General features: G+C 44.6%; 1 protein-coding gene across 3 annotated transcripts in view; it reads left to right on the top strand.

The window, feature by feature from the left end:
• The window catches only part of PRKAG3 (protein kinase AMP-activated non-catalytic subunit gamma 3), a 40378-nt gene extending 25096 nt beyond the window's left edge, over window positions 1–15282 (top strand). Inside the window, exons 8-13 of one of the 3 annotated variants that reach the window (XR_015878398.1) lie at window positions 60–186; window positions 1410–1575; window positions 8336–8373; window positions 9903–10049; window positions 11204–11379; window positions 11994–15282. Coding sequence is in view for 2 of the 3 variants with exons in the window: in XM_088472408.1 (XP_088328534.1) it covers window positions 60–186; window positions 1410–1575; window positions 8336–8373; window positions 9882–10049; window positions 11204–11297; window positions 11994–12016 (616 nt within the window). In the remaining variant the exon portion in view is untranslated. Of the gene's footprint in view, window positions 1–59; window positions 187–1409; window positions 1576–8335; window positions 8374–9881; window positions 10050–11203; window positions 11380–11993 lie in introns of all 3 variants that reach the window. The other 2 variants (XM_088472408.1, XM_088472410.1) reach the window with 2 other exon arrangements.
• The last annotated feature ends 7532 nt before the right edge of the window (window positions 15283–22814 follow it).

The following is a 22814-nucleotide window of genomic DNA, read 5'->3' on the forward strand; positions in this document are numbered from 1 at the left end:
CAGCCATTGTATTGTTATGTGCAATGTCAATATGTCCAAACCATGAATCCCTGTTCCAGTCTCTTCCATGCAGTCTATTCACTAATCAAGAACAAGATCCATAGGTTGCCAGTAATGGATCCAGAATCGGGCAATATCCTGCATATTTTCACACACAAACGCCTGCTGAAATTTCTGCATATATTCGTAAGTAGAGTGTGCGGATAAGATATATCCTTTAAAGTGTACCAGCTAGTTTGTCAACTAAATTGATATATGTATGAATGTAGCCTATGACTTCATCAGAGACTAGTGATGTCACAGAAGTATGAGACACTAAGTGATGTCATTGGGTCCTAGTTAATGGAGAGGAGGATGCATTCCAAGGATGGGTGGGCCTCATAACACAACAGTTTGGGGAGGGGGGGACCCAGTGATGTCATCTGTCCTCCTGTGGACCCACTCTGATGAGGGACAGTACATGCACAGTGAAGATCCGAAAGGGCTTTATTGCTCATGCTCTGGGAGCAGGCAGTGGCACATTTACTGGCATACACTATTAATGTCTGTATCACGAGTAGTGGCTAGGGTTCTTCTTCACCTGCTTGCCCCATTGGTGCTGTATTACCTGCAGTGGTGATGGTTCTAGCACTGGTTACTGGAGTCCTGGGAAGTACTTACAGTTAACATGTTTACTATATATATTCAATCCATTATTCCAATGCTTATTATCACTAGATCCACATAAACATTTATAGAAAACTTACTATGGAAAATAATACTTGTTACACTGAAGTGCCAAAAGTCATGGCATAGCAGTATGTAAAAGTGATTGTAGAATGCGTCACCGTACTGAGACGTCTTGAAAATGCCCAGACTGCATCAGTTGAAATCTGACATCTCGTAAGTCAGTTTGAACCTTTTTTGCCTGCTCATGGCAAGGCAACGTGAATTATCAGAGTTCGAACGAGGCATGATAGTGGGTGCCCTACGGATGGAACATTCCATTTCTGGAGTTGTGCTGACATTGAAGTTGTATTCCAAAGAATGGGGTGGCAACCATGTTTGCCCGACATGAACCCAACCAAGAATTTATGGGACTTGTTGGAGAGGTCCATTCGTATCCAAGATCCTGCACCTACAAATATCAGGGAAATGTGGGAAGCTAACCAGATGGTATGGGTCAACATCTTTCCAGTGACACATCGAATTGCTGTACTTCGCCAGGCTAGAGGGGTGATACACGATACTAGGCATCTATCCCATGACTTTTGGCACTTCAGTGTATGTATATGTAACAGAAAAGGCTCACAATTTGTTATATAACTATATCCTGATTTAATTCACTTGAAATAACTTGGCACATGGCTGAGTATATTTGGTGTATTTACCTGGTGCAGCTACTCACTTTTGTTCTTACACAACTGCAGGGCGGCACCATTCCCAGGCCACGTTTCCTGCAGGGGACCATCCAGGAGCTGGGCATCGGGACCTTCAGGGATGTGGCCATGGTACATGATACATCCACTGTTTACAGTGCACTGGAAATCTTTGTAGAGAGGAGAGTGTCAGCTCTTCCTGTAGTCAATGAGTCTGGTGAGTAAATGTGCAAACTGCTGATTCTTCTCACGTCACTGACAGAAATAACTCTAGAATGATCCTTAGTAATACTATTATCAGGAAGGCTTCTAGAAGACACTGCAGACACAATGGAATCATCACCTGCACACATCTCAGTGATGTACACAAGACAAGGGAGGAACACTGCTTTCATCTCCTGGTCTCATTGCAAAGTATTGGGTACAGCCTGTTAATGCTGTTCCAGGCTCACGTCCTGACTGGGGTTTCCCTGCATTTGTAGCTGAAACAGACTTTCTTAGTAACAGTCACTGCTCTGCTTTTCTGAATCAGGTCACCGCTACATCAGAAGTTAGTAAAACTCAGTATGTAATTACACAGTAAATATAAATGCAATGGGCATCATGCTGAAATCACAAATAAACTTGTCTGTAGTGAGATATGGGTGGATGCGGAAGATATTTTAAGGTGGCATCAACGTAATTTTATAGGGCTGGAATACTGTATGTGGCAAAAGGAGTAAAGTGTAACATGAGAAATTTCCATGCGTATAGTTAAAAACAGTGGCTCATAATCTTAAGGCGTATATCCACTAGACAATATGCTCCATGAGCAATATCGTCTAGTGTTTGCCCGGCAGTGCCGGGCTCAATGTCATTAACGACACTGAGCATCCACACTGAACGATATCGTTCATGATATCGTTCAGCGACGTCACCTTCCCTCATCCCCGTACTTGCAGAACCTGATGATATCATCAGGTTGCCCTGCAAGTACGGGCCATGAAAGATGTTGTCAACGACCAGCGGGAGCGCGCATCGCTGGTCATTGATGGCATACACACTGAACGATATTGTGGACGATTAACGATATCGTTATGGTTCAAATTGTCCAATTTATCGTCTAGTGGATACGTGCCTTCAGAGGTCATTGCCTTGGAAGAGTGTACAATCTATATGAACTGTCTAGAATAGCAACTATAGTGGCAGTTCTATGTTGGTAAGCACTGACATACATTGTAACACAAAGGAAGTAGGTTCCCTTACTGTTCTCATCTCAGCCATGCACAGGGGGAGATGTATCAAAGCTTTGAGAGAGATAAACTGGAGAAGTTGCCCAAAGCATCCAATCAGCACCTGTTATTTACCTAGCACAGTCCATAAAATGTCAGTTAGAAGATGAATGTCGCTATGGGCAACTTCCACTTTACATCTCTTGAAGGTTTTCTACATTTCCCCTTTAGACAGTAAAGACATGAATCTGAATAGTGAGCTTCCTGTCCAGGGTGGGAAAGGAGTTCAAGGACGGTTCATGGATTCTGAGAACTGCTAACAGGAAAGCATATCTTCCATGTTTAAATAAATATCTGGCTTGTCTTTCACTGTAACACGTCACCCGGACGAAAGTGTAGTAAAATTATTACTGTGTGCAGACTCTTTTAGACAATTTGGATTTATCACTTGCACTCCAACATATTTGTACAGTGGTTCCCAAGCTCGGTCCCCGGGACCCCACACAGTTCACATTTTCCAGGTCACCCAGCAGCTGCACAGGTGTATTCATTACTCACTGATACATTTTAAAAGGTCCACCAGTGGAGCTAATTAAATCACTTGTGATTCTGTGAGGAGACCTGGAAAATATGCACTGTTTGTGGTCCTGAGGACTGAGGGGGTCATTCAGACCCGCTCGCGAGCGCAGGACGCTCACAAGCGGGTCAATGTTCCTCCACTGCGCATGCGCACGACGGAGGGAGCTCCGTCATGCGCATGCGCGAGACCCGGCGAGCGATGGGCTCTCCATCGCTCCGGGTCTCGCACCAAAGGGAGCGTGCTGTCGATGTTGATGGACAGCATACCCCCTTTGGTGGGTGTGCGGGGGCGTGCCTGCCAGACGGAGGCGTTCCCATGAGAACGCCTACCGTCTGAGGCCGGCCCCACTGACATCACTAGTGATGTCAGTGGGAGTGATTTTGGCTCTGATAGAGCCAAAATCACTCCAGGGCTTGCGGCAGCGAGACCCTACCGCAGGGTCTCCGTCGCAAGCCCGATGGTCGCGATGGTCAAGACCATCGTGACCATCATCATGGACGCTCGCATATGCTGTGGGTGGTCACCCACAGCTATGCGAGCGGCCAGGAGGCCGCTCCATTTTCATGGAGGAGGGCACTGATTCAGAGCGAGCGCTCTGGTCAGAGCGTTCGGCTCTGAATCAGGCCCTGAGTTTGAGAACCAGTGTATTAGTAAATTGGGTAGTGACATACCATTTTTGCATGTCTGCAGAAAGTTACAAGGATCAGTGACCCTCTGTACCTCTGGTATGCGGCTTTGTCTCTTTTGAAGACTAAGGGGGAAATGTATCAAACCTTCTAAATGACTGGACAAGTTGCCCATACTGTAGCAACCAATCAGCTTATAGCTAGCATTTATTAATTACATTATAGAAAATGATAGATAGAAGCTGATTGGTTGTTATTGGAAACTTTTCCACTTGTCTACTCTTTAGAAGGCTTGATACAATACTTCTCCCTCTAATACCCCTTTTACACCAGAGCAAAAACCTGGGTTTTTGCTGGGTTTACCCGGGTCACAGCTCAATGTAAAAGGGTCCCTGAAATATAACCCGGGTCAAGTGACCTGGCAATCCAACCCAGGTAGCTACCAGATAATGGTGCAGTGTAAACGGCGCAAACCGGGTTATCCTACCTGGGTCATGCCTAAAAATGAGCTGATTGGTGGTTGTGGAGCAGTCACCTCCCACTGTTTATGACCTTACAAGTCAGACCCAGGTTCAGTGTGAACAGGGCTGACCTGGGAGTAACCCAGATCGAAGGTGCAGTGTAAATGGGGTCTGACCTGGGTTGGAGCCATGTCCAAAAACCCAGGTCGGACCCTTGTTTTTGGTGGAAAAGAGCTTTATAAAGTAATTATGGGTGGACAGCAGCAGTGCAGATTTGAGGTAGAGGCTGACGCCGGGGCAGGAGGATGTCTGTGTAAGACAAATTTTATAGCCACAGTAAAAATCCAGGAATCAAGAAGACCAGATTAAACTCTTTTGTTCAGGAAGGTGACTCGTTACACAGGCAAAGACTGTGTGAAATGAATATGTTTATACAGGCAAACAGCCTCCTTGATTGACCACAGGAGGGCACCAGTGCAATCAGACTACACACAAAAGAAAAACTGGACAACAAAGAGAAGAATCATCAGTGAAAGTTTACTGTTAATAGAGAGAACATAGGTCAAATACCAGAGTGGACAAATAAAAATATGTGCCCAAATCGAATGCCCTAAGGTTGGACAAAGCATGGCATATACAGCAGCTGATATGTTATAGAAGTTAGCACTCTTCTGGGTAGGTGTATGTGTTCATTAGTACCATCCCATGTAATGGCAGAAGTATGCACCTTCTGACATCATCAAATCGTAGGACGTCTGCCAGACTGCACCATACATTCACGATTGGTTCTGAATGATCACATGAAATATATATAGTCAATATTAGATCCAACACTGATTTACATAATGCCAAATGATTCTTCCCAAGAAGAGGAGAAGCTATATTACAACTGATTATATATATTATCAAATATTTCCACTAAATAAGCTGCTTTTAATTTTGAGCGCGGTTATATTATCAAATATTTCCAGTATTACAACTGAACATATTTACATTTTATTTTATTAACAGTTATTTATACAACACACATACATAGGGGTAAATTTACTGAGAATCGAGTCTGGGAGAGTTTGCTAACTCTGGAGAGTTTGGGCATTTATCCCCACTCGCAAATTTACTAATGTAAAACTTGGGATATTTCCTTTGCTACAGGAAAATACTGGAGAGTTAGCAAACTCTCTTCAATTCACCATCGGCAAAACTCGAGTACCTTATCACTAGTGAAAATAGGATTCGGGAATTTACCAAGCAGAGAGTTTCTAAACTCTCATGAGATGGAAAAACTCTCCTGTAAAAACTCATGAAATAAATACACCTGCCTGTGATCTGCGAGTTTGGCAGAAACATACACAGATCACTGTGACCCATGTATGTTTCTGCCTACAAATAGAAAAAGAAGTTTAAAAGTAAAAAAAAAAAAATGACATAGAGCCACCCCCCAAAAGACTAACCAGCCCCGGACTTGCCAGCCAGTCCTGGTTCTTAAAATTACAGGGAACAAAATGAGTAGGGTTCCACAGTAATTTAATAACCAGCACCAGGCAGCAGGGCTGGTTTTAAATATAGGGAGAAAAAATAGGGTGAGGTTCCCCTTATATTTAAAACCAGCTCTGGACCCTTTCTAGCGGGGGACTGATGCCACAGCCAGGGGAGCCCTTTCACCAGGCCCCGCAGCATCAGCCCTGACCGCTAGTCAGCCCAGGCCAGGGGTCCCTGGGGAGTTGGGGACCCCCCAATAAAGGGGTCTACCTCTCCAGGGCACCCCTGTCCTAGGCTGATAGCCCGGGGCTATCCCCACCACCCCTGGGCGGTGGGTGGCGGGTTGTTAATGTAGGTGTAGTGTTAAAAATAGAATTAACAACATTGTCTTTACAGTAGAACTGCAGGTCCCAGCAAGCCTCCCCCGCATGCTGGTACTTGGAAAACCACAAGTACAAGCATGCTGGGCATTAAGGGGCCTCTGGTACGTGTAGTTCACCTGTAAAGAAATGTGTAAAAGACACAGGCACCATGAAAATAAAGATTTATTACATCCATACATACACACACACATACTCACCTGCTCCCTTCCCCTCCCTGAGCTGTCATTAGCATACTGTAACAGTATGCTGTAGCAGGTTGTTACAGTGTGTCCAGGGCCTTATTTGGATTACTGCAGAGAACATCGTGGGACAAAAGGTGAGTATTGGATCTTTTTTTCAAGTACTTCCATAGGATACTTTACGTTGAGAAGGGGACGTGAACATCTGGGAGCAGGTGAGTGTGTGTGAGTGTATATGTATGGATGTAATAAATCTTTATTTTTATGGTGTGTTTCTTGTGTTTTTGACACATTTCTTTACAGGTGAACTACATGTACCAGCGGCCCCATAATGCCCCGCATGCTGGTACTTGTGGTTCTCCAAGTACCAGCATGTGGGGGAGGCTTGATTGGTCACTTTTATGTATTTGATTGTTTTATTACATCGATTAAAATGTGCCTAAAAATTAGTTCTCCTGAAAACGTGTACCAGGACAGTACAAAATCCATACCATTGTAAGGAAAGGATAAGGCACGATCTCAGTTAGATTATTGAAGGGAGAAAAATCAATTCCTGTTACAGGTATAGAAATGGCCTTTACCATCCTGGGAAATGGGAAACAACCCCTTCATCTAAATAAATCCATCCTGAAACAAATCCTTGCTTTTAGCTGTAAAAATAGACAGTGTGCTTTACGTCAGAAAACATTGTTTGTGCTGCACTTTGCTCTTTTCGTTGAATGAACCCTACAGTCCTGGGCAGTAGTGGGTGGAATTTCCTGGGTTAGTTACGGGATACTGGCAGTTGGGAACTTGGCGATCAGAATACTGACAGTGGCATCCCGATAGAATTTTGTAAGTATCCTAACTCTGACTCTCCCGCCAAACCTTAACCCACCTTTCCCGTAGCCTAACCCTCCCCTACCGCAGCCTAACCCTCACCCCCTTGCTCCCGCAGCCTAACCCTATACTTACCGTCGGGGTGTCAGGATTCCAACGCTGGTATTCTGACAGCCGGCATCCCGACTGTTGGGATGTCAAGTACTTCCCGAATTTCCTGCATTTGGAAATATACCCCAGGTGGGAGCTGTTTGGGGACAATGTGTGATATATTGTGAACTAGGGCACTACTATGAGACAGAAAATGGACCAAGGCACTACTATGGGACATTCAACGGACTAGGGGGTTTATTTACTAAGCCTTGGATAGAGATAAAGTCGACAGAGATAAGGTACCAACCAACCAGCTCCTAACTGTCATTTTTTAAACACAGCCTGGCAGTTAGGAGCTGATTGGCTGGTACTACGATGGGACATAACATTAACTGGTGCACTACCATAGTTTGTAAAATGAACCAGATCACTACTATTGGTCAGAAAATTAATTAGGGAACTGGTACTATGGAGTATAGAATGAACAACTGCTGTTCTCTAGTGAAGCATGGGGGGTCCAAAATGTTGCTATGGGGCCCACAAAGTTTTGGCTACTTCACTAACTACAGTGGTACATTATTTATTCTTATGAACATATATAATAATTCTGTATATGTGTTATAAACAAAGTAAAAAAATTATATAATCATCACCAGGGTTGGAACAGTGCATATTCTGGCCTCATAACATAAGGGTAGGGTCTGGTAATACTGCTGTACTCCCAGGCCAGGTCCACAAAGAGTAGAGTGGGGAGACTAGGGGAGTTCTGTTGGGTTCTTGGAGAAGCAGAGACCAGGCATTCCAAGGTCCACCTCACTTCCTGGCCCCCTAGCGCCCAACCACCCTGCACCAGCTTTAGTCCCTCTGATTTTCACAATACTATTCTTTTAGATAAACCATGCTATTTCATCTATTCCACATAGTCCTTCAGTACAACTCCAGTCTCAGCACTCATAAATAGCTTTAAAAAGCCCTCGAAGCATACCAATCATTACACTGACCAAGTAGGACTGACTAATCATAACATTATCCAAATAAGACAATAAAGTATGCTGATATTTGTTACCGTATTTGTTATCTCTCTCATCACTGTGGGAAGATTTGTAAGAGCTTTCTGATGTATTTCACCTATTATTATTTTTACAGGTCAGGTTGTAGGACTATACTCCCGCTTCGATGTTATAGTGAGTATCCTGTTCATCAAAACACTTTCTGTGATGCATGGGGTCAGTACTGTGTCAGCCCTGCAGCACCACCTGATCTAAATACTAGACGTGTTCTAATACCCAGGGGGGAGATCAGGTCATGTCTGTACTTTGTCCTGACCTTAGCCACCATCATCATGGTCTATCTTACTTATTTTATTTTACAGCCACAGACTTTTCTATCTTTAGGTTTGGTTCTATCTTCCCTGACCCCTAAAGAGCCTAATACGACCTTGTTAAAAGACCTAGGGCCGTGTTCAATTAGGTGCGAAAAGCCAGTTTCTGTGGAAAAGTATCGCCGATGCCGTTATTTTGCCAGGTGAAAACGTATCCCCATATTCAATTCCAAAGACTTTTCGCCGGTGCAGAAAGTCAATGCATTACAATAGCTGAAAAAGATTTGCCTATGAAAGCTGTCGAAAGAAAGTGCAGAATTAGGGTTTTGGGGTGCAAACTTGCGGGAACACCCCTGCTCCCTTGGGACAGCCCCCCACAGGTAAACTGTGTCAAAAAAAGTTTAAAAAATACTTAAGAACACCCCACAAAATGACTTTGAAAAAGGGGGTGGAAAAGTAAAAAGTTGGCGGACAAACTTAAAAACTAGCAAAATAAACTCCAGGGGGGTCCCCAAGTATGCCCCAGGTGTTTTTAAGTTTGCAGGTGGTAACGGCAGGTGGAAATTTTAAGTTTTTTAAAACTTTACTGTAGCAACTTTAAAATAAGCTAGCACCCATTTTCATGTACCCCAAATTTGCTGGGACTACTTATAAAAAAACAAAACAAAAACTGCAAAATGTTATTCTTCACCACTTCTGCAATGACGCAAATTAGCAGCTATTGAGAGCATTTAAGTTCCCCAAATCTCTTCAGTAGGGCTATTTGGGGGTATCTATAGTGATCCCCAATGTTAGTGCATCTTTTAGGGAGTGTAAGGCTCATTACCCCAAATCTGACAGCACTTTTCGCCTGTTTGAGTTTCGCCGGGTCCCGTTTTTGCATCCTTTGGAAATGAATACGGGGATAAGCGGTGATGCGCGCAAAACTTTTCCACAGGCAAAACCAGCGATGACGCTGAATTGTCTGGCATGTGAAAATTACGGGACTTTTCGCACCTAATTGAATATGCCCCCTAGACTATAAGGCGAACCAATATGCAAAGTCTATTACTTACAGGAAATGAAGCTGGACCTGGTTTCATTGTTTTATTTTTTAAAATATTTCTTTTATTGATTTTTAATTACTGATATAGCTCCGAAAATAAGAATAGTGTAAATGATATCCAGTATACAGAATAAGATGAAGTGTATCCTGTAGTTTGTCATTATTGAAAAACATAGGGACATTTCCTGGGGCAACATTTCTAGAGACAATCTGTGTATTTCCTCTTTATATTTTCTTCAGGATGGCTATCATTTTATATGCATTAGTCTATTAGTTTTGAGTATACTGGTTTTAAACAAAATATATTTATCTACTTAAGTGTATAGATATCTGTTTTTGTATACCAGCATTTGGCAGCCCAGAAGATCTATAATAACCTGGATATAACAGTGGGTGAGGCTCTGCGACGGCGCAGCCTGTGTCTGGAAGGTGTTCTGATGTGTTACCCATATGAAACAATGGAAGCTGTGATTGACCGAATAGTAAGAGAACAGGTAATGACTGTGTAGGCTTGTGCAGGTATATAGCTACATCATATGTCAGGCCTCACTAGTCTGTGCACAACTCCATCTGTCTTGCTGTATTTAATTGAACTTCTGGGCCTGATTCAGAGCTGTGACCAGAGTGCTCGCTCTGAATCAGGGCCCTCCTCCATGAAAAGGGAGCAGCCTCCTGGCCGCTCGCATTGCTGTGGGTGACCACCCACAGCTTATGCGAGCGGCCAAAAAGATGGTCGCGATGGTCTTGACCATCGCGACCATCGGACTTGCGACGGAGACCCTGCGGTAGGGTCTCGCTGCCGCAAGCCCTGGAGTGCTTTTGGCTCTATCAGAGCCAAAATCACTCCCACTGACATCACTAGTGATGTCAGTGGGGCCGGCTTCAGATGGTAGGCATTCCCATGGGAACGCCTCCGTCTGGCAGCCACACCCCCAGCACGCCCACCAAAGGGGGCATGCTGTCAATCAACATCGACAGCACGCCCCCTTTGGTGCGAGACCCGGAGCGATGGAAATGCCCGTCGCTCCCCGGGTCTCGCACATGCGCACGACGGAGCTCCCTCCGTCGTGCGCGTGCGCAGTGGGGAACATCGACCCGCTTGCGAGCGTACTGCTGCTCGCGAGCGGGTCTGAATGACCCCTTCTATGCTCACATAACCATGGCACTTAAATATTGGTTTGTTCTAGTTTCAAAATGTTTAACATCAACAATGTTTGCTAATGGAATTTTGCAGAAACAAGGCAGAATAAACCGGATCCTGTAGGCCAGCAATGCCGAATCTCTATTGTTCTGAGGGTCACATGGGCAGATAGTGTTTATTTCATGGGTTTTCCTAAACATGTAAAATATGTTCCTTATCCAAAAAGGAAAAAAACAACTTATTTATAGTTATATATTACTTCTCAATATTGTTTAAAAGTTCCTACACACAAACTTTACTGCACCAAGTTACCTCCATTCACTAGACTTAGCACTCTTGCCAAGAGAATTCGCAGCCTTGCTAGCATCACAGAGTTGCCTAACTTTACTTGCGGTCCCTAGACACAAGCCTACTACTGTATCTAATACTAATTATGACCGACTTCTGCACTGCTTATATTTAGCACTCTCTTCAGTTTCACTGTCGTGTTCCTCCATAATTTGGCAGGTTCATCGCCTGGTCCTGGTGGACGCAGATCATCGCCCCTGTGGGATTGTGTCTCTTTCTGACATCCTTCAAGCCCTGGTTTTAACCCCTGCAGGTATTGATGCCCTTAATTCCTAACCCTGGGAAGGCTCTTTTCTACCTTCACCCTGCACCTCCTTCTCCTCTCTAAGGCACAGGTACGCTCCCTACATCGCAGGAGCAAACATCAGTGTGAGAAATTGTCTGCACAGCTCAACTCTGCACTTTGCACCTTGGAAGCCCCGAGCTCTGCACTTCTGCTCCTCTGTTCTGTGTACTGCCTGAGATTCTGCTTATCTCTGCTGCTTTCTGAGCTGTCCTGGGCCTTGCTTCTCTGTCCTCCACACATGCAATCCTTTTATCCCACTTAGATGTTTACTGTAAACAGCATTATTTACATATGGCCATTGGACAACACGTATGAAATTGCATGTTGTTTACTGCAGACGCAAAGGAGGCGATTAAAATATTTTTTTGATACGTTGCATAAAAAGGAATGAACATATCAAAAAGATATATTTTGAGTGTAGTTTTGTTTTTATCCTTTGCTAGTGTAGGTTCTAAAATGTATTGTGGGTCATAAATAAATTAAAATTCATGGTTTTCCATCTCTGCAATGCATGTAAGATTTATTGTTGATGCGTTATGTGACCTCCCTGTCCATCTGATAATATGATCGGAAACCCCAGCTTTGTGGGTTTATAACATTGCTTATGCTGTCTTATGTGACTACAGTACATTTGTAATAGCTGCCTCTTTGCTGTTGTTACAGGCATAGATCGCAATTCCTTGTGATAGCTGCTCAGGGGTGCACATGGAACCAGCTACAGCTCCATGGACTGGTATTATAGGACATTTTGTCGGCAATGGCCGGAACTGCGTCATTACAGGAGTGGATGAGCAATTGGAAGCTGTAGTGTTCAAATGATATAACACAGGAACACTTACTGTCGGCCATTGCCTGGTACACGTACATTCCGGCCGAATGAGAAGTCGCATACAGACTTACAGAGGGACAAGTCTTCAGTCTGTGGCATAAATGTAATTCTCCAGCTATTCACTGTGATTATCAGAATGTGCAGGACATTTCCTGATCCTGGAACCTTTACTTGGATGGAGAAATAATATAATAGCTCCTGTTTCAAGAAAGTGTATTTGTTGTTTGCTGACAGAGCTCTGGAGAGGAGCCTGTATCTCTGACCTGTGCTGTGTAGATCATGACACTAGAGCAGGACTCATCATTGTGTGATATCCACAGATAATGAATATTCTGTTTACATTGTGCAAAGTCATTGCATATATCATTTTCATTTCCTTAGGTTTGTCACAGCAATTTTGTAGGAAATGTAACATTTTGTGTATATCCTATTCCCTAAGTGGAGATCCCGAAATAATTCAGTTTATGCATAGTTCTGTTAAGTATTTTAGGAATTCCATTATTGCCAAAATTCTAAACGAATTTGCAGGGACATTCTGCTCCTGAGCCGAGAAATCTAAACATGTTACACACTGTATAAGTAGCTATATGTAGTCTAATGCTGGTTACACACTATACGATATATTGTTCCGACACGGCTCGAAATTATATATTGTACACATAGGGGCATATTCAATTGGGCGCGAGGTTTAGCGAGGAAAAAACCTTGCGCCCAATTTTGGACTACCGTGGGTATGTGCGCTCCCGATACCCACGGTATTCAATTAAAAAAAAGTGGTCGCGGGGTTTTCAGAGCTGAAAACCCCACACCGCATTAAAAAAAAGAAAAAAAATTCTGCACTTACCTTCCCGGGGGTCTCCAGTGGTCTCCGCATCTCCCGGTGGACTCCCCTCTATGTTCTCACTGGAGTGGGGGCTGCTGGGAGGCTCCAAGGGCTGGTGGGTGGTGCAAGGGCTACTGCGAGATGTAGTTCTCCCAGTGCCCATTCCGGTGGGGCACACTGAACTTGGGGGGTACACATACCCCGAGGGTCACACACGCACTCATGCACACACACTCACTCATACACACAAACACTCACACACACTGACATACCCTGCTGCAGACCCGGCTTCCAATGCTGGATGCAGAAGACAGCGCTGCAGACGGTAAGTAATTAAGGACTAATTAAGCTAATTGGAAACGTCCAATTGCTTAATTAGTCCTCAGGGGGGTGCCGCCGGGGTGGCAGAGCCCCGCTGATTTTTCCTAAAATTAAAGATTTTATAAAAAAATAAATCACACTTGCTCTGGAGGTGCGAGAATAAAAAGCTCCTGGCGCGCATAAAAAGAAAACATCCGAACCTAATTGAAAAGCAAAAATCCCGCACCTGCAGGAAAGACCTCGCAGGTGCGGGATTTTTTCTTTTCTCGTCCCCAACTGAATATGCCCCATAGTATAATGTGCACGCCCGATCTGTCATTCATTGCATCGTCACATCTGCTGTTCTGCGCTGCAGGTGGAACGATGCAGTGAATGATGCAGTGCTGTTATGTGCTGCATGAACAACACAATGCTGTGCATTGTGTACAGCACGCACAATGTATTGTGAAATCGTATCACACCGTCGCTAGGTTGCACCATTGCATGGTGTGTACCCAGCTTTAGTCAGGGTTAGGCAAAGTGTGGCTCTCCAGCTGCTGTGAAACTACACATCCCAACATGCCCTGCCATGGTTTAGCATGCCCTAGCATAGGGGTGGACAATAAGTAGCCCTCAGGAAATCTATGGAAAGGCATGCTGAGATATGAACTTCTACAGCAGATAGAATGCCACACATTGATGAGCCCTGGTTTAAGTGATGGGCAATATGGTATGTTAGTAGGGCCACCTTCATAAATGATGCACCTTACTCTTAAACACTGTAATAAGAATAAACAGTCCCAAATCAGGCTCTCACTAGTCCCAAGTTCCCTATCATATCCCTCAGAAATTCTATATGCCACTCAGACCCATCTGCTTTCCCCCAAATTCTCCCACCTGCCCTCAGATACCCATTAGTCATGAAAGCCCCCAACATGCTTCTTATACTAGTACAGCATGACATTAAACCCTCTGCTTGCCACAAAATACTCCCCCTAACAATAAAATGGCCCACATGCTCTCAGATCCTATAAATACACTCAACTAATCTCCCTTCAAATACCCCACCTGTCATTCAAAATTCTCTCCCACATGCCCCCATTCACTCCTTGTGTCAACTCTCACTGGGTGACCACTCACTTCTTATAACACTAAAGCTTTAGAGCACAGGTTCTTAAATTCAGTCCTCAGGACTCCAAGCAGTGCATGTTTTGCAGGTCTCACAGAATCACAAGTGAAATAATTAGCTCCATCTGTGGATCTCTTAAAATGTGTCAGTGAGTAATGACTATACCTGTGCACCTGCAGGGGGGTGACCTGGAAGTGTGACCTGTATGAGGTCCTGAGAACCAAGTTTGAGAACCACTGCTTTAGAGTACTGAGGTCGTAGATGAAGGCTCGCTCAGCCACTGGAGGACAGAGGACCTCCTGTTGGTCATTGTTGGGTTAGGTGGACTTTGGTGTACTGCAATAACTATCATTATTTAATTACTTATAATGTCATATTTTTATTTTGAATGAAAATAATAAGTATTGACTTAAAAAGCCTAGAAACTTAGAACAGGTAGTGAAAGTTGTAGTTTATATAAAAAAAAAATGTAATTGGTAAGTGTTAAAAAATAGTGACAATTATAGAGACATGTTGATAAATCATGTCCCATCCCTGTATATTAAGGGCAGTTGGCAATTATGGAATTCAGTTTTCCTTCTGTGACTGTTTGTTTGTAGTAGAAGGTAATAAATGTACAAATTGATAAACATAGAGGGATATGTATTGTGTATTTGGTATAATAGTATTGTTTTGATTTTTAATATTTACTCCCTGGATCGAGCAAAATTGGGAAGGGTCAGGGTTAACTTATTTTTATTTGCACCTGGCTTCCAATTCAATATGGCACATGAAGACTTCATTGTAAAGCTGCAGTAATATTATACTGTCATCCTGCAGAGGGTTATTTCAGTGTAACTGTATTGCCATATCATTATTTAAAAAGGGTATCCAGCGAGTAACTGGAACCTGGATGTAGATTTGGTGGCGCCAGATGGTTTAGCAACAACTGCTTTCCAGTCTTGTTCTTTCCACAACCTCTCCTGTTATTCAGCTGGAAAAATGATTTTCCGCCATATATTTGCAAACATAGCTGATTAGAAAACAGTGGGAATTCTGTGGAGCACCACTTCCCTACCAAATTGCTACATGGGGGGACTTACCCAAAAAGTGGACTGAGTGCCCCAAGTGGACAACACTTTATTAAATTTGTGCAAAGTGTGATGGACATTTTAAAACTGAGAGCATTGTGCTCCTATTCACACTTGAAATAGTTTTGCATTAAAAACACGTTATGAAATAAGCTCTAAGCTCAGTGATGTCACTGAGACTGAGAAGGGCACCAGTTCTGGGACTTTGGAATCAATGTGAATGACATTTGCTGGGTCTGCATTACATTCCCCCTCCTCAAGCTTCGTTCTGACTTGCTAAAAAAATAAAACTACTATGCACTTTTCAGAATGACACTACTGCTTTGATAGTTTCTTGCTCATATTCTTTAACCATTAACCACAGATTTATAGCATATATACTACATGGACAAAAGTATTTGGCCACACCTGTTAATTATTGAATTGATGTGTTTCAATCAGACCCGTTGCCACAGGTGTATAAAATCAAGCACCTAGCCATGCAGTCTCCATTTGCAAACATTTGTGATACAAAATGGGTCGTTCTGAAGAGCTCATTGACTTCAAACGTGGTTCTGTGATAGGATGCCACCTATGCAATAAATCGGCTCGTAAAATTTAATCCTTACTGGATATTCCATAGTCAACTGTAAGTGACATTAGAAGTGGCAGCGTTTAGGAACAACAGCAATTCAGCCACGAAGTGGAAGACCACGTAAAATCACAGAGCATGGTCAATGACTACTAAGACTGCAAAAGTCGCCAACGCTCTGCTGATTCTATAGCTGTAGAGTTCCAAACTTCCACTGGCATTAATGTAAGCACAAAAACTGTGCGGCTGGAGCTTTATGGAATGGGTTTCCATGGCCGAGCAGCTACGTGCAAGCCACACATCACCAAGTCCAATGCCAAGCATCTGATGGAGTGATGTAACGCACACTGACACTGGACTGTGGAGTAGTGGAAACGTGTTCTGTGGAGTGACGAATCAGGCTTCTCTGGCAGTCAGATGGGCGAGTCTGGGTTTGGCAGGATGCCAGGAGAACTGCCTGACTGCATTGTGCCAACTGTGACGTTTGGTGGAGGAGGGATAATGGTACGGGGCTGTTTATCAGGGTTTGGGCTAGGCCCCTTATCTCCAGTGATCAGCAATCTTAATGGTTCAGCATACCAAGACATTTTGGACAATGCTATGCTTCCAACTTTGTGGCAACAGTTTGGGGAAGGCCTTTTTCTATTCCAACATGACTGTGCCCCGGTGCACAAAGCAAGGACTATAAAGACATGGTTTAATGAGTTCGGTGTGGAAGAACTTGACTGGCCTGCACAGAGCCCTGACCTCAACCCCATCGAGCACCTTTGGGATGAACTGGAACGTAGACTACGAGGCAGGGTTTATCGTCCAACATCAGTGCCTGACCTCATAAATGCTCTGCAGAATGAATGGGCACAAATTCCCACAGAAACACTCCAAAATCTTGTGGAAAGTCTTCCAAGAAGAGTGGAAGTTGTTATAGCTGCAAAAGGGGGACCAACTCCATATTAAAGTATATGTATTTGAATACAATGTCATTACAGTCCCTGTTGGTGTAATGGTCAGGTGTCCAAATACTTTTGTCCATAGTGTATATCTATATACACAACAAGACAATAAGGCACTCATAGTGTAGTATATATCGAAACCAATTTTGGATTATGAATAAATATCATGCGTACTTATAGTTTATAGGGGCCCATTTATCAATAATCGCATTTGCAATTGGATCTTGGCACCATATTAGCACTCATGATCGCATTGCAGGATGCGATTATAACGCTAATATATCAATTTGTACCCACAGTGACAGGGCCTTTCGTCTATAGACCACGCATGCTCTGTGGCCATTGCTGGGAGAGGGTTCCTATGGGACCATCTCCCAGACAGATTTGAGATGTCTACTTGATAAATCTGACAGCATCGCATCCCCCAGAGTAACCTATGTGTGTTGCGGTACCGGCAGAAATGGAGGGACAGTAACAGTTATCAGAGGTATATGCTGTAATCCCTCCTTAATACATTAGGGCAGTGGTTTCCAAACTTTTTTGAATCACGGCACCCTAGATTATCAGCATTGTTTTCATGGCACCCCTAAGCCAAACGTTTGCTATTGAGAAATTCAGATTTTTTTTAATTAAAGTTATAAAGTGAAGTAAACTGCTGACTTGTCATCCTTAGGGTCAGTTATGTGGTGGGGGACAGGTTTGTGCTTCTGTTTGTCCACATATTTACATTACATTGACATAAATAATTTGATTTGGTGCTGGACCACTAACCTGAGGCACCCCTGCAAGTGTCCCGAGGCACCCCAGGGTGCCGTGGCACACAGTTTGGGAACCACTGCATTAGGGGATACTTAATATGTGTGGCTATCCCCGGAAAATGGGTATTTTGGGGGAATACACCACAAATATTGATTGATAAATGGGCCTCTTAGAGCTGTTCTTGTCTGTAAGTGTCGGCACTTTGGCGTGACAGAATAAAAGTCCTCTTTTGGGGAATCTTTTCATCCACTCTTTGTGGTCTTCCGATCTAATAGCCCAGCACCAAACAGACGACAAGAACTCTACAGTGTAATAATTTTTTATAAAATGTATAAATAAAACATGTATAGTATCAGAATTAGATACACAGCATGTAAGTCAGATGTAAGTCACCTGGGGAATGGTCAATTACTGCAACTCCTCTTGGAATCAATGAGAGCTCCCAATAGGCAGAAATCCTTTCAAAGGTGTTGGTGACTTTATAAGAACAGGAACCACCAATATGTTTAGTTTGAACCAAATTTCATCATGACCCTTCCTTGAAATTGGGTGACTTAAGGTGCCCATACATCAGCAACCGTTTGTCGTGATCCGGCAATGCGATATGCTGGCGTTTCTGGGTGGAAACGCCGAGCTCCCACCATCGATGTACTGCGATCCGTCGCCGGATCGCAGACATTTGTCACGTTAAATATCGGCGATTTGACAATTGCGATAATTTTTTGATCGCGATCGTCAAATCAACGAAATCCAACATGTTGGATTTCTGCGATGCCGGGTTGCAGCATCGCGGGATGGCGGCAATCCGTCGCTAATGTATGGGGCCCATTACATTTGACTGACATGCTGGTATTAGATAAATTCTGATACAGTACATGTTTTTATAATAACACGTACAGTAGTGTAGTCGCAATATGTGACGGGTAACAATATTGTTTCTAAGGTAATAATAATATTGTCAGTTTAATTTGTTACAGTTGATAGTCAGCAGCCTGTTTGGTAGCTGCACTATAAGTTACCTGACAATTGATCAGCCGTTAAAAGACTAATCTTTGTACTGTTAAAGCAATTTCTGTGATAATTATCCCATATAGCAAATAAATGTTACTTAATGAGCAGCTAGTATTTTAGCCGCATAAATTGAAGTTAACACTGTACAGCTCAGCAAGAGGCTGCTAAGTACTTTTTATATTTAAATACCACATTGCTATTCATTTCCCTGCAATTTTGTTACCTCTGATTTATGTGGAGGTAACTTACAGTGCAGCTACCAACAGGCCCGGCGACAGGGGGGGGATAAAGGTACGGTTAGGTCTAGAATTGGGTGCTGCAAAGGACCTCTGACGTCACACCCACGTGACTCGCGACCAAAGGGAGAGAGGCAAGGATCAGAATGGGGGGCTTCAAGTGGCCCCTCGCGAGCTCGCCACGCTTCGGGCACAGTGGCTCGCTACAAAAATTTATTCCCCCTCTATGCCCACGTGGATGGTAGCACTGGAGCGTTCCGGCCCTTCTGCAGCGGTCACATGGTTGCAACGTCAGAGAGGTCCCTTCTCCAATTAGGATCTAGCAGCAACCCTAAGGGTACACTCGTACCGTGCACCGAGGCCCAGACGGGCACAAAGCGGGGTCACAGACGGCAGACTCAGTGCTCCAGCCATTGCCGCCGGTTCCCATATCTGCTACCCAGCTCTTTTGTAGTCTGGCCCAGGCAGCGCTGGGTTCGACTTGCCTGTAGCTCAGACCTGACCCGGGACAGGCATGACCTTTCCAGTAAGCAACACGGCGGCGTGACGTCATACGTCACGCCAACGCACGTCATCCCCTTCTGCCAGGCACACAGTGGACTATCACTGCACTGTAGTGCTGAGGGGCTGGGTACGGAGGAAGGGGGAGGTGCTGGGGGCAACGGCTGAAGAAAGTGAAGGTGGCTGAGGGCTGGGGAAGGTGAAGGATGCTGGGAAAGGTGAAGAGGGCTGAGGGCTGGGAAAGGTGAAGGATGCTGATGGCTGGGGAAGGTGAAGTGGGGTGAAGGCAGGGGAAGGTGATGGTACTAAGGGCTGAGGAAGGTGAAGGTGGTTGTGGGCTAAGGAAGGTGATGGTGGTATGAGGATGGTGATGAGGGTGTGAGGCTGAGGAAGGTGATGAGGGGCTGCGGACTAAGGATGGCTAGCTACAGATACCATGCCTCCTACCCCTGAGGCATCTAGAGCACTGTGATCAATACCTACCTTCCTGCATCATCAGTGACAGCATGGTAAGCCAGTAAGCCAGAGTGTATTATTACTTTATTTAAAGGCTGGCATATCTTTCAGTTAACATTACCATTCTTCACATATCACACATGCAGGGGAGTTATGTGTGGGTGCGAGGTTGGGACTGGTGGTGAGAAGGTGGGGCCCCCAGAGACATCAGTGTACCGGGCACCGAGATTTCTGTTGCCAGCCCTGGCTACCAAACAGGCTCCTGACTGTCAACTGTAATAAATTAAACTGCCAATATAATTACTAGAGATGAGTGGGTCCAGTTCTCTGAGAACCGGACCCGCCCGAACTTCGCAAGCTGAGCACGGATCCAAGTCCGGCTCAGGTTTTCCTGTCTGACTCAGATCTGAAAACAGGACAAAATGTCATCCTCCCGCTGTCGGATTCTCGCGGGTTTTGGATTCTATAAAGGTCCCGGTGATCGGCGCCATAGTCACTCCGGCTGTGGAGAGTGTGCAGAACAGACGTGCTCTGTCTGTGCTGCTGTTGTTCTAGGGTGCAGTGTTGTCGGGCTGGGGGTCTGTGCTACTGTTGTTCTAGGGTGCAGTGTTGTCGGGCTGGGGGTCTGTGCTACTGTTGTTCTAGAGTGCAGTGTTGTCGGGCTGGGGGTCTGTGCTACTGTTGTTCAAGGGTGCAGTGTTGTCAGGCTGGGGGTCTGTGCTACTGTTGTTCAAGGGTGTAGTGTTGTCGGGCTGGGGCTGCAGTACATTAAGGGGGCTGCAGTACATAAAGAGGTGCTGCTGTGTTGTCCTGTCCATCGAGGGGCTAGGGCTGCAGTACATAAAGGGGTGCTGTCAATCCAGGGGTGCTCTTCCCCAGTGTTAAAAAAAATTAAAGTTAAATAAAATTATAAAAAAAAGGAAAAATATATGTTTTGATTTTTTTTCTTGTGCGTGTGCACTACGCTATTATTGTTCGGTGACACTGCTGGCTGCAGATTATCGTCCACGTATTTGTGACTCTGCAGGTGGTCCGTCCGCACTCCACAGGGGTGCTTTGTTGTCCATATAGGGGTGCTTTGTTGTCCATATAGGGATGCTGTGTTGTTCATCAAGGGACTGCTGCCTCTTCCAGGGGTGCTCTTCCCCAGTGTTAAAAAAATAAATGTTAAATCAAATTAGCATTCCACAAAAAATATAAAATAAAAAGATCTGTGAGTGCTAGCTATGCTATTATTGTTCGGTGACACTGCCGGTCAGACCGCAGTGTAAGTTTGTTGATATGGAGGACGATCAGATGAGAGGAGAGCAGAAACCACATGCTAGTGCTGCCAGCAGTCATGATGATGATACAAGGCTGTCAACGTCATCTACGAAGGCCGATGCCCAAGGGCTTAAGTCAGGGCATGTAAAATCCAAACAAGCAATGTTTTACAGTGTTAAAGAAAAAAAAATCAAAAGCTAAGTTAGCTGTAGAGAAACCAAAAATTGGCAATATGCCATTCACTACACAAAGTGGGAAAGAAATTATTATTTATGACTGGTATTTCTTACTCTTATGATGATGTAAGCCCTTCTCCCTGTAGAAATGTCAGAAAAATGAAAATCGTTAAGGCACAGGAACCAACTGTATACCTAGAAAAGTCACAGATCTCTGAGGAGAGTCTAAGGACCTGATTCAGAGCTGCTCGCAAAAAGCGAGCGCTCGCTTTGAACCAGGGTGGCTGCTATGTTTTAAATAACCTGGCCTCCTGGCCGCTCGCTAAGCTGTGCGTGACCACCCACAGCTTTAGCGAGCGGCCAGGTGATGGTCGCGATGGTCGCGACCATCGGGCTTGCGACGAGACCCTTGTGGTAGGGTCTCGTCTTCCGCAAGCCCCAGTGAGCTTCCGGCTCTAATCGAGTGATGTCAGTAGGGCCGTCCACAAACAGCAGGCGTTCCTTCAGGAACGCCTCCGTTTGTTCAGCCACCCCCCCTCCCTGCCTACAAAATGGGGTGAGCTGTCGATCAACATCGACAGCCACGCCATTTGTAGCGAGCCCTGGAGCGAGAGAATTTCTCTATCGCTCCGGGGCTTGCGCACGCGCATTGCACATGCTGTGCATGCGCAATGCCCCACCATCGACCCGCTTGCAAGCGGGTCTGAATCAGGCCCTAAGTGTATCCGCGGTTGCCATGTGTGAGCCTGACCTTTTCAATACGTACTTGAAGAGGATCCTCCTTCCACCATTTGTGTGGCCTCTGCAAATGTGAGGATGAGCAGCACAATTCAATATGCTGTCGTAGAAATCAAGGATACTTTTGTGGAAGTGCACCAGGAGGATGAGGAGGATAATTCTGTAGTTGGCACTAATAAGGATGATGAGGATGTTAATGATAAGGATGTTGTTTGTGTAAATCAGACAACAGTTGTTGCACAGTTTATGAAAAAGCCCATTGTCGTGCCGGGGCAAAAGAAAAAAAAATCCACCTCTCGTGTGGAATTATTTCCACCCAAATCCAGACAACAGTTGTCAAGCCATCTGTACCCTTTGCAAAGCAAGAGTGAGTAGAGGTAAGGACCATAACCATCTAGGAACCTCCTCCCTTTTACGTCACTTGCAGCGCATTCATCAAAAGTGTTTGCAAAATTCAGAAACTTTGGCTAAAAGCATAACAATCAGTCCAGCGTCACCTAGCTGCTCCCTTCTCTCTGTTAGATGCAAGCGCATGCAATCTCCACCACCAACACCTGCATCATCAACATCCTCAATCATGATCGGAAGTAGTCCTGCATCCAATTTCATAAGCATGACTGACTCCTCTCCTATCCATGATTCCTTAGAAGGATCCTTGAGTGCAACGCCTGT

The sequence above is a fragment of the Taudactylus pleione genome, unplaced genomic scaffold, assembly GCF_031769625.1.
Source record: "Taudactylus pleione unplaced genomic scaffold, aTauple2 ptg000122l, whole genome shotgun sequence".
NCBI lineage: Eukaryota > Metazoa > Chordata > Amphibia > Anura > Myobatrachidae > Taudactylus > Taudactylus pleione.